This window comes from Wyeomyia smithii, chromosome 3 (assembly GCF_029784165.1).
Source record: "Wyeomyia smithii strain HCP4-BCI-WySm-NY-G18 chromosome 3, ASM2978416v1, whole genome shotgun sequence".
Classification (NCBI taxonomy): Eukaryota; Metazoa; Arthropoda; class Insecta; order Diptera; family Culicidae; genus Wyeomyia; species Wyeomyia smithii.
The window spans coordinates 248,362,672-248,374,718 of NC_073696.1; the positions used below are offsets into that span (position 1 = coordinate 248,362,672).

The 12,047-nt window shown below is 41.8% G+C and overlaps 3 protein-coding genes across 4 annotated transcripts; 1 reads left to right on the top strand and 2 right to left on the bottom strand.

Annotated features, from left to right (window-relative positions):
• The first annotated feature begins 1,281 nt into the window (after positions 1 to 1,281).
• LOC129730293 (uncharacterized) lies at positions 1,282 to 3,869 on the top strand. 2 transcript variants are annotated; one of them, XM_055689505.1, is made up of 4 exons: positions 1,282 to 1,424; positions 1,493 to 2,629; positions 2,690 to 2,780; positions 2,838 to 3,869. In XM_055689505.1, exons 2-4 carry the CDS (start codon positions 1,514 to 1,516, stop codon positions 3,782 to 3,784), a joined length of 2,154 nt encoding a protein of 717 aa, XP_055545480.1. In that variant the 5' UTR covers positions 1,282 to 1,424; positions 1,493 to 1,513; the 3' UTR covers positions 3,785 to 3,869. The 2 variants fall into 2 exon arrangements, with proteins under 2 accessions (XP_055545480.1, XP_055545479.1); XM_055689504.1 differs by having other exon boundaries at positions 1,289 to 1,414.
• LOC129730294 (COMM domain-containing protein 10-like) lies at positions 3,865 to 5,104 on the bottom strand. Its single transcript, XM_055689506.1, is given in 2 exon segments — positions 3,865 to 4,667; positions 4,730 to 5,104. Coding segments are annotated over 2 exon segments (624 nt in total). The 5' UTR covers positions 4,768 to 5,104; the 3' UTR covers positions 3,865 to 4,081.
• A 262-nt stretch (positions 5,105 to 5,366) lies between these two features.
• On the bottom strand, positions 5,367 to 7,653 carry LOC129730295 (transmembrane protein 216-like). Its single transcript, XM_055689507.1, has 3 exons — positions 7,585 to 7,653; positions 7,080 to 7,465; positions 5,367 to 7,023 (listed from the first exon to the last, which is right to left on the bottom strand). Exons 2-3 carry the CDS (start codon positions 7,297 to 7,299, stop codon positions 6,830 to 6,832), a joined length of 414 nt encoding a protein of 137 aa, XP_055545482.1. The 5' UTR covers positions 7,300 to 7,465; positions 7,585 to 7,653; the 3' UTR covers positions 5,367 to 6,829.
• Between the last annotated feature and the right edge of the window lie 4,394 nt (positions 7,654 to 12,047).

Here is a 12,047-nt window from a genome sequence, read left to right on the forward strand (position 1 = left end):
CACGATGACGTCATTTGACAGTTCTGGAAGAATTTGAAAAATCTTTAGGATTTACGCTTTGCTCTTTACCAGTCCACATAAGCACTGATGATGACTGCATGTCGCAGTTGAAATACGTATTTGTACGGACTAGCCTAGGTGTAAGACACTATTGATATATTGCGAAATGTTTCCAATATTCAATATTAAAAAGTATTTACCGTTCCATTTTCGGGCACCCCTCTATCTAAATCATAGCTCGTTGCCGTTACATCAAGCGTTACATTATCGTTGGAGGATGTCAATTGACAGATAAACGATAAATATCAAAATATATCAACCAATATCGTGTAATATTATCGAAATATTTTTCTTAGAAATAAAGGTGTCTAGCCTCTAGGGACTAGTAATATTTTCAATATTTACTTCTCAAATTTCTAGTAGAGTTTAATGGAAACTAATATTTTTTTTTTCTAAGTTCTGGAAGGTTAATTTTGCAGACTTAAATTTGTTTCCGATGGAGCCAAAAAAGGTTTTTGTTCTGATGCTTTTCGGGATAGTTTCACACTATTCTAAATGTGTTCATTTCTCTAGGAGCAAGACACTATTGATATATCGCCAAATATTTCCAATATTCGATATTACAAAGTATTCATCGTTGCATTTTCAGGCACCCGTCTACCTATATCACAACTTCTTGACAGCACATTATTGTCGGAGGGATACGAATGTGATAGATAAACGATAAATATCAGAATGTATCCACCAATATCGTATAATATTACCGAATTATTACCCCTAGTCATTACTACTAGTTTCTCATGGTTTTTCAAATGGTATAGGTCACCATGATCGTAAGAACAAAAATAAATCGGATAGGTGCTCCAAATTCTAGCACCTTGTAAACAAGCCTTCCTAAGCTGTCACAAATCACAATAAGTTAGATTAGGCCGTTACATGCAATGATCTATAACTAAATTGAAATCAATTCAACCCTGGTGGGTACAATCGAAAATGTTCTGCAGTGTTGCCAGGTGTCCAGAATTACCTGGATTACCCGGATTGAACAGGTATCGAGATAGGCAGATAATGTCTAATCTTCCAGATTTTATCTTATGTATTTCGCATGATAACTTCACTTCAAATTTTGAAATTTTGTCAATTGAAATGTTGCAATGACCTTGCGTCCCACGAAATAACTGCTTGAGTTTTCTCAACATACTTTCACTTCACAAATATCGACGAAATCAACCTGGCAACGGTGATTGTTTGTCAAATTTATCGTTTGAATCAAACTCGAGTGTCAAATCGAAAAGAAAGACGTATCGTAATTAACGGGTCGGCTTACGAATGTGTACCTCAAAAAAGTTGCATCCCCTCAAAAAATAGTGTTCTAGTAATACAAAAACATTTCTCTGACTTGTATAACGAATAAGTAAGTTACGGTGAGTAGTTGGTGTGTGTTTTTATTTAGTACTTATTCTTATATTCTAAAATATATTCTCGTCTTCAGGTCAATCGAACGCGAGCAAAGATGGCCGCCAAAACAAGCATTATTGACGAAAGCGCCGATGATGGTGTCCCAGCCGATTTTTGGAACGAGGTACTCGATAGTTTCGATGTTATGGATGCCGATGAAGGTAGCGAAGAAGCGAAACAGGCTGCAGAAGAAGCTGCCCGAAAGAAAAAGGAAGATGATCTTGAAAAGGTAAGAAAGTTCAACGAGGCATGGAACATTGCTCCGGCGGTAGAAGAAACCCGGATTGTTGTGGAAAAAAGAACTGAACCGGAAGAAGATTCGAAACCTGCAGCACCTCCGGAGAAAAATCCCGATCCTGTTGAACGATCTAACTCGCCTGACTGTTCTATTGTTGCTGAGGAAAGCGAAGTTATAACTGTAGAGGAAGACCCTACACCAGTTGCGGAAAATTCGGTAGTAGTAATTCCGGCAGAAGTCCCACAGAAAGATCCCAGACTAGCACGCCTGGAGGAGAACAATCGCATTCAAAGTCCTTCTAGTCCTACTCAGGAAGCACGAAGCAATGTATTAGTTGCTTCTTCGCAAAGGTATTTTCACCATGATACAGAACGTGTAGAACGTCAACGGGAAGAGCAGCTACGTAAAGATCGAGAAAATTTCGAACGAGCTAGAAGTCGATTGAGATCACGTAGTCCCGGAGTATACCTACGCCGATCTATGTCTGATGAAGAAGATGATATTGGCAGGCCAGCATTTCGCAGACACGAACGCAGTCGTTCCAGACGGCGTTCAAGAAGTTGGGAACGGAAAGATAGACGATCTAGAAGCCGAGGTAGAAGGAGCCGCAGCAGGAGACGCAACTCTCGATCGCGCAGTCGAACCTACAGTCGACGACGATCTACATCTAGATCTAGGTCTCGATCGCAATCTCGACGTCGCACAACGAAAACCGCGGCTGAAGATCCAACAGCAATGATGGGTCAAATGTCGGCGATGATGCAAATGATGACCGATCCCAAGATGATGATTCAGATGAATCCGATGATGGCGATGATGATGCAAATGAATCCCATGATGGCAGCAGCAACTGCTGCTGCTCAAAAAGCCACAGAAATGGCAGGCGCAAGCAGCGCGGAACAACAGGATAAAAAGGACGATATTACCGCACAGGTATACCATATTTATTTGTAATTTGACCGTTGCTAATTTAAAAAAAATTGACCGTTTCAGTTATTCTTGGAAAATAAAATTAATTTATCTGATTATCTTGCTTCAAGACATCCTGGAGCGGGTAAAAGGTCTACGAGAGTTAATCATAAAGGTATTTACATCTACCTATGATTTGTACTGTGTTAAAATAAGTGTTTTTTTCTTGCAGTTGTTCAACATATAAAGGAAGCGATATCAATTTTAGATAAACAAGAAACGAAAGTCCAATCGGCACGATTTCTGTACGTAGCTCCAACATACCACACAGATCTAAAAAAACTAGACAATCGTTCCCCGTTGATTTGGAATGATCAAAATGTTCTGTATGCCTCGACATGTAAATCAAAGGATGTAGCCCTATGCGAGCCATTCCGTAATGTGAACCACAAAATGAAACAAATGATTGAAAGGCTAGGCTTAGACGAAGGCAACATTTCTCAAAGGTTGGCACAATTTAAAAAAGCGGAAGCTAGTGCTCAATCCGTGGCAGATGTCGGTACTATTCAGGCCATTACTATTGTTCCTGTCCGTGGTGGCGCTACAACTAAACGCCTAATTGACCGATCAATACAAACAGAAACTCTAAGCTGCTCAGAGTGCATTCAACGCCGTAGCAAAACGTACATCTCAGTCAACACACAAACCGCGAACCGAGCACGCATGATTGAAATAAGTGTCCAAACGGATCGCGATCGTGATATAGAGTTGAATTCGATGAATGAACTTAACGCAAATCAAGTCAAGATTCTTAACGAAATCATGAAGTACATGAAAAAACGGCAAGTATCGGGAACAATTGGTAATCTAAAAAACAACTTGGAGCGGGACATTCCAGAATTACGCAACCAGCATTTGAATGCCGGTCTCCACTATGTGTCGGAAATAATGGAACGAAACGAAAGAAACGCAAATCGCTATGCCAATCCGAATCCGTTGAATCCAGCCGCTCGTGAATTGGCAGCTAGAAATCCTTTCTCAGGTAGTCGGGATAGGCGTGGCGGAACAACCTTTCCAGACGAGGTCGTGCTGACATCGGTAGTACCCGCTGGTTTTCGAAAGTCTCCACCACGCCGCGCCGGCAGTGGTGCAAAGTATGGCCATCGTCACCCATGGTAAACTTTGCCTGTTTGAAATAAATCTAATAATTTGGAAAGAAACAAACTTACTACTTGGAAATAAAAAACAAAACAAATATGTTAAACCAGAATGCATATACACTAGAAAGAATGCCGTATTATTATTAATTCAACAAATAAAATTCAAGGACCGTTTTTTAAGTTTGAAGCAAAAGTAGCTTGTAAATAGAATGTAATATTGTGATTTTTTTTTGTATTTCTGACCATGCATAATCAAACAAAAATTGAATAGGTAATTATGAAACAAAAGTGTTACTTCAAGCCTCCAGCCCACCAGCTAAGATTTAGTATTCAGGCCTTCTAACTCCGCTTGTATTCGTTCCAGCTGATCATAGAATTTTACAATTTCATCACTATTCAGTTCGAGGTTGATTGTTTCGCTAGTAGTCTTAAGCTCTAATTGGCCTAATGCCAGTTTGTCCTTTTGTCGAGGGGCAGAAGATAGTTGAGCCCGTACCTTCCACGACACATCTTCCAGTTGATTCAATTTTCCAGTAGTAGATTCACCGTCCTTTACCTCCAGCGAGTCGAGTATTATTTTTGTAGACTGTATCCAAAATTTTACAAAAATGTTGCTCTTCGTTTCGTCTAATGCCAGTTGTTGACAAAGGTCGGTTTGTAAAGCTGACGGTTCAAGCATAAACTTGAGCGATCGCTTCACCAGATAAGCTTACGACTGCGTAACCTGCTGGAATTCGCTTCCGTTTAGCCGAGAAGTTTCCTGCAACTTCCTCATATCACTTTCAGTACACTCCACGGACTTATCCGTAGCATTGTCGATGGTTTCGAAAAGGTACTCAACGATAGTAGAGAAACACTCATCGGAAAGGCGATCGTTACACACAGCCGCACCCCGGATTAGACTGTAAGTCGTAAATAACAATAAATATTTGATTAAAGTGGAAAAAGTGCACTTGAAACATACGGTTCTGTAGTTCTAAACCAATTAGTGCAGGAACTCATAGCAGCGTTTTTGCTTTTGGATTTAAATGTCTGTCTACAAAACAAAACCCGAAATTTGTATTTACTTCTTTACAATTTTTGAGGTAGTATTCTTCTTCTTCGAACCTGAAGTGAAGTGACAGTTTTTGTGCGCAACAATGGAACCTAACTTTTTGTGCAACATAAAATAGCACACGTTATCTGACATTATCTTTAAGCTAAAAATATTTTGGGTTTAAAGTGAAAATTTGACATTTGTTCTGAAATCTACCTAAAACTCTATCCTTAACATCAAAGAGCTATCTTTTCACGAAACTATTACAGAAGAGGACGAGTTTATCGTCGAAGCTTCTCTAATACGCCCCTATGGGTCCATTGCGATGGAATTTATGTTGATCAACTAAAAAAGAATCCAGATTTGTTAAATTTATATTTTGTGGAAATTTCTAAAGGCACAGGGAGACGATTCTTGGACGCATTGCCAATTGATGGGAATTAGGTGTGTTTAGAAATCAGCTACCTGAACATGTAGCATGTCATGTGTCAGTATTTTTTTGATCTTGAGGTTCTTTCAAGTATAAAATAAAGACCTCGATACCTTCTTTTACAAATGAGTAATGATCGGGTATAAAGATATCTTTATTACAAAGTCTTTTGTTGTGAATTATAATGACAAAAGAACACAGTATGTATAGATTTGATTATGTCTTGAAAATGTCTCGTGACTGCACGCTCCTGCTATAGTGATGTGTATGAGTGTATGGCATTCTTAGTAGAAAATCGTTCATTAATAAATATTTGAGTATATCGAGTGAGAGTTGCATACAGTGCACTTCACTAGCCGTATCTGAGTGGCAATTACTATGTTGTTTTAGTTGTTTTCAATGTTTCATTTTTAGTTGTTTTCAACGGTTAATTTTCTTCAAATATATTCCTCGGATGAAAAGATTAAGAAGATTCTGACTGGTGAAGTATTCATAGAGGCGATTTATCTGGAGAATAGAAAGCTTAAGAACAATATCTATTCGAACGATTTGTTGCTATCATCTATCTATAACGTTAATTTCGACATTTTTCCGTGTTATAGCAGCTAGCAAATATATTTGTTATGCAGTGTTCAGCTTAGTATTCTTACAGTTTTAAATCTTTTTGTTCGAAAGATAAGAATTGAAGTAAATGAATAACGTATGTGAGTATATGGTATGTATTATGTTACACTGAATTTGTTGTATATATCAATATAGGCTATGAGAACCACGTTGATCGAATACATTATTCTTTATGGTCTTTAGAACAATTTGTCCAAAATGTGTGGTTCATTGTTTTTCAATAAACTATTATTACTTCTACGTTCACTATCTTCGGTTTTGAAAGAACTTTGTTCTAACATTGAAAAATTTGCTTTGATTTCACAGCTATATATTTGATCAAAGGTTTGCCAAACCCGTTTTGTGATTTACGTCTTACTTGGTAGTCTATTGAGTATTTCTTTCAATTGGCGCCTGCGGCTCTAGAGCTACATTCGAAGAGATGTCAAAATACATTTATAAAACCCATAAATAAAATTCCAGTTTTGATCGATTACTTACAAATCAAAAATAACTTACTTAAATCCTACAAATGTACTCGAAATAAACTGCGTTTCAAAACGAGCCTTAACAAATCGGTGAGTATATAATATGTAACGAAAATATTTGGTTAAGTTACCGTTGTCTTAGGTCTTCGAACATAATTTAAGATTTTGTAATAATCGTACTTTGTTTGAAAATCATCCTGGTTTTCCCAGGGCACTGCGATGTGTTTTATTACTCTACTGCTTATTTCAACTTGTGAAACCATCAGGGAATTCCGCGAAAAGATCAAACGAATATTCAAAATATAACTATCGAAAATCAAAATACATAAAATCGATACTCTTTTTTGTTTAACTAGTAACGTTGAATTCAGATCAATTTCTGATTTGCCGTTTAGGTGAGAGATTTTAATATCTTCTTACAATTGTAGTTGATTGCGGGCATCCGTTACAAAAACTTTAGTCTTTGCATTTTAGGCTGATTTAAAATTAATATTGAGAGGGGAGAACCTATTCATACGAAACTGGACGGCAAAGTGAACAAATAAATAATAGGGCAAACAGTAATTCCGCTGTATGAAGAGATAACATTAAGGCACATAGGATGTACTCGAGGCGCAACCGGTGTAATTGATAGAACAGGAGATAACTAACTCCAAGCGCACAAGGAATAGTCAGGATAACTGATAATATAACTTGCCAGCCTAGAATAGAAACAATCATTCAATTAATGCAATATCCCTCACTCGTGTTTACTCACCATGGTCGCTGAGACTTCCCTTCCGGCCGAATATAATTCTTATCGTTTCGACCAAACAAAGAGCAAGCAAAATTATTGTTTCCTGTACCAAGACTTGATGCGGATATGGTAAGTTGACTGCCTTGAGGGTCATCATTCCCAACTCACAGGTTGCGAACATCCCGAAGTAGAAGGAATTCAGATAGAGCAAAATTTCGTAGGTCAAGCTCGGATTGCCCATGAGTGCTTGAGGCTTGGCGGGTCTTAGTTGCTTTTTTCCTCGGGATTAGGGGAGCTAGCAACTTTAAGCACTACTAGCAACAGCAGTAGTCACTTTTTAAACAGCGCATCGAAGCTGCAATCGAGGTAGACGGAAGGTTCAGTCTACCGCTCAATCACAATATTCACTACAAATAAGAATTGAGAACGTCTGAACAAATGCCATTTAAAAATGTCACGAAATTTTTGGTGTATCCGCCGTAAAGATCACTAATTTTGCAATTTTAGATGAATCAAGATCACTCACCCAGTTTTGAAAGAAAATGTTTATTTTTAGAACTTAACCCCGAAATGTACTAAACGTGTTGGCGTACTAGAATGGTTATAGAATATGTCATTTCATGTGAAAAACAAAACCGGGTATATTCGGGCAAAACATATTTAAAATAATGTTCAACATTGTGAAATTAGGTTGTTTAGCTATATCAGTTTTTTATGTCATCTGAAATAGCTGCGTTTTGTAAGCAAAACGTGATTTTCGAAAAATTTCTATCATTGTCATTCAATTTTTAAATCACGAATTAAAACTTCTCGAAATCGCTACAATGACAGTTCACCCATATACTAACTGTCATTGTAGCGATTTGAAGCGATTTTAATTTTTCCTTTAAAAAGCGATGGACAATGATATAAAATTTTTAATTTTTTGATATCGGAAAAAAAAATTTTTGATATCGAAAATTTTGTGAGCTGTGCTTTATTATCGGTCAAACAAAAATTGAAAATCAAACCACTTCGAGGCACTACTAAGTACGATTAGGCTGAAATTTTGCAATTTAGCAACTTTAAATCCCTACCTTTACACGAAATTCGAAAAGTTGATATCGACCCTACTGCTTGTTGTAGTAACGGATCCGTTGGAATGAATCGAAATAGTAAAAAGAAGAGAGAATGTATTTCATATATATTCAGCGGTTTACAGTTTTCAAATAAAGACCCATGATGTCAATCGGTTCCTGGTTGCAAAATGGTATTTTTGCTTATTCTAAAGGTATTTTTTCAAAATTTATCAACTGCTGTACAGAAAAACAGACGTGCCTCTCTATACAAAATTCTAAAATGATGTTTCGATCAACTTGTGTGACACCTTCTGAACATAATCGGTAAAGATAAACTTACAGCATTTCTAGCAACCATATCTTTTATTTATACTGTTACTGGCAGCAAGACGCGTGATAACTGTCAAATGAGTTCATAAAGCACATCAGCATCCCCACTGCGACGGGATTATTCCTGGAAATTGAAACTCATTTGAATGGACTGTTATTTTAATCCACAAAAATGAATTTCGTGGTATATCCACAGAGAACAGACTAACAGGCGACGAACAAACGGTCTGAAAAAAGTGTGTAAAATTTTTCATGTGTGCCATGAATTATCCTCCAAATAATACCCTTCGTTATGCTAAGTGGTAAAGTAAAGTGTGATGTCGCTACCGTCGCTAAACAGACTGTATTTTCATCAGTGTATGTACTTTTCACTCCCGTTGGTACTGACGTTAAAATATATTGGCTATGCCGTTCGCTCTACGGCGACGGTAGCGACATCACATCTTAGTTTACCACTCAACATGACGGGGGGTGTAATTCAGAGAGTATATTTTTGCGTGCGCAATCTGTTTTACACACTTTTTATCGTTTGCTTGTTAGTCTGTTCTCTGTGGTATATCTGTTCGTCTGTGCTGCTATAAAAAAGCCTTGGTGCCACATTCCAAATCGGAACTCGAGCTCCTGTTTATTATACACAGACTTCGCAGCAAACTGTTAAGTGTACAGGATCTATCCAGCTTTTTACGCACCATGATGGCAGGTGCAATAATGCGTGTTCGTAATTTGCGAATCTCTTTGCTTACGTCAGTTTCAGTGGTTTCTGGAGTTTTGGCAACACTAATGTTGCCAGATTTATTGTTTCCTCGCGAAATACCTAAGAGAAGAGCCAAGATGATACCCCGGTTTGTTCCAGGTTTTCTGCTCCAAACGTGATTGGCGGCACGCGTGTGTTTTTTTTTTTTTTTTTTTTTTTTAAAGGTGGCGGGGAAATCTGCAAACAGACACCTGAGAAGAGAACTCAGGGTGTGGGGATGAGACTAGGGGAGAGATGCTGGGGTAGTTACACTCCCCCAGACACCTACTTATCCCTGTCCCGACCCACTAAAACCCCTCCAGTCTCCAGCCCTGGTCTTCCCGGAACGACTGTTAAGTATTACGTCGGGAAGTGGCTTTTGTGCGTGATGCACCCTCTTTACTCTTATAACCTCCTAGCTAACTACCTGGAGACTGGTAATTAGCTACCACTGGCGTGTTGGTGGTTGACCCGCCACACACGTTGCAGCTCCAGAACAATCTGAGAGGCGGCCGCACAGACCGCGTTCCAGATGTCCGGGTCGTCGCACATCCTCCGGACTAGATTGTCCGGAGTAGTGCCAGGCCCGCTCACAGCCATCATGTTGCTCCGCGCTCTTACGAAACGGGGGCATACGAAGAAGACGTGCTCAGCAGTCTCCTCCTCCTCCACGCACTCGGGACACATGGGGGACACCGCGTGTCCGAACCTGTGCAGATATTGCCTGAAACAACCATGGCCTGACAGGATTTGTGTCAGGTGGAAGTTCACTTCGCCATGTCGTCTCCCGACCCAGCCGGATATCTCCGGTATGAGTCGGTGCGTCCATCTGCCCTTTGTGGAATTAGACCATTCCCTCTGCCAACGGAGCATCGAGAATGACCTTCTGGTACCTCGTATGCCCCTTGTGTCACGTTGGTCGAAACACTCTCTGTCCTCCTTGATGGCGATGCTGATAGGCATCATGCCGGACAAGACACATATTGCATCGTATGACACCGTACGATACGCACTCGCAACTCTCAGGCACATGAGCCTGTAGGTACTTTCCAGTTTGCCACGGTAACTGTTAGTACCTAGCGCTTCGGACCACACTGGCCCACCATACCTAAGTATGGACGAAACCACGCTGGCAAGAAGTCTTCGCTTGCTGCCATAAACCGCTGAGCTATTGGACATCATACGAGATAGTGCTGCAATAGCCGATGAGGCCCTCTTACAGGCATAGTCGACGTGACTCCCGAACGTGAGCTTGTCGTCCACCATAACCCCCAAGAGCTTCAGGGATCGCTTCGAGGTGATGGTGCAGTCTCCGACTCTGACCACCGCCTGTTGCTCCGATTTACGGTTGTTCACAACCATGACCTCCGTCTTATGATGCGCGAGCTCCAGTTTCCTGGAGCGCATCCAGTCCTCGACCTTGCGTATACAGTGCGCGGCCGTCAACTCGACCTCCTCGATAGACTCGCCGTAAACCTCCAGCGTTATGTCGTCTGCAAAGCCGACGATCACAACCCCTACAGGGAACTTGAGTTTTAACACTCCGTCATACATGACATTCCACAACACCGGGCCCAGGATAGAACCTTGCGGAACTCCTGCGGTAATTGGGACGCACTTCTGACCCTCCTCTGTGTCGTAAACAAGTACTCGATTCTGGAAATAATTTTCCAGAATCTTGTACAGCGACACCGATACATGGATGCTCCTGAGCGCGAGCGCTATGGAGTCCCAACTGGCACTATTGAACGCATTCTTCACGTCGAGCGTGACGATTGCGCAGTAGCGTATTCCCCTTCTCTTGCGCTGGATTGCTACCTCCGCCGTCTTGATGACGGAAGAGATTGCGTCCAGCGTGGACCTGCCCTTCCGGAAGCCGAACTGGTTACTTGCCAGACCGTGTACACCCTCCGTGTACCTCACCAGTCTGTTGAGGATGATCCTCTCAAGCACCTTGCCCGCGGTGTCCAGCAGGCAGATAGGCCTATATGCCGATGGGTCCCCTGGCGGTTTCCCAGCCTTCGGCAATAAGACCAGTCTCTGCCGCTTCCACCTGTCCGGAAAGAGACAGTCATCCAGGCACCTCTGCATGACTGCCCTGAACAGCCCGGGGGCCGTTTTTATCGCCAGCCTGATCGCCAGGTTAGGGATACCATCCGGTCCCGGTGCCTTGCTCACCTTTAGGGATTTGGCGATCACGATGAGTTCCTCATTCGTAACCCTTGCCTCCTCCCCTGCCTCGACACGGCTGTCGTCGCTCACGGATTGGATGCTCGGCAGGTTGGCCGACCATCTCTGGTCTATGTCTGAGATACTGGAACGTCGGACGTGAGACTCGACCGCCGGAGGCCAAGGACTTGGCTCGTGGCGTGGAAAGAGTCCCTCGATGATACGCTCCAGCATCGCTGGTGATCGCTCTGCAGGCGCCAGCGCGCCTTTAGTCTTGGCCATTACGATCCTGTAGGCGTCACCCCACGGATTTGTATTGGCACTCGCACATAGCCTATCGAAGCAGGCCCTCTTGCTGGCCTTTATCGCACTCTTTAGCATCGATCTTGCCGAACTGAATGCTGCGCGGCGCTCTGTCCTCTCTTCTTCGTTTCGCGCACGCTGCATCCTCCGTCTTGCACGGAGGCACGCACTGCGAAGGTTGGCTATCGCGTCCGTCCACCAGTAAACCGGTGGCTTTCCATTCCTAGGTTGGCGAGTCCTAGGCATGGTGGCGTCGCACGCCCGCGATAGCATAGCAACTAGTTGGTCAGCAGTCGGGCGAAGCCAACTGCCCCCCTCGCGCTCCCTTCTCATTGCCTCTTCGAATACCTCGGCATCAAAGTGCGATGTCTTCCACCCGCGAACGGTCGGAGTGTT

What these genes read in the sequence shown, in the direction of transcription:
- LOC129730293 (XM_055689505.1), top strand. Translation starts at nt 1,514, where the DNA reads ATGGCCGCCAAAACAAGCATTATTGACGAAAGCGCCGATGATGGTGTC. An exon ending in AGGACGATATTACCGCACAG is followed by an intron (nt 2,630 to 2,689) that starts GTATACCATATT and finishes TGACCGTTTCAG; the next exon opens with TTATTCTTGGAAAATAAAAT. An exon ending in TACGAGAGTTAATCATAAAG is followed by an intron (nt 2,781 to 2,837) that starts GTATTTACATCT and finishes TTTTTCTTGCAG; the next exon opens with TTGTTCAACATATAAAGGAA.
- LOC129730295 (XM_055689507.1), bottom strand. Translation starts at nt 7,299, where the DNA reads ATGGGCAATCCGAGCTTGACCTACGAAATTTTGCTCTATCTGAATTCC. An exon ending in GGGAAGTCTCAGCGACCATG is followed by an intron (nt 7,024 to 7,079) that starts GTGAGTAAACAC and finishes TTTCTATTCTAG; the next exon opens with GCTGGCAAGTTATATTATCA.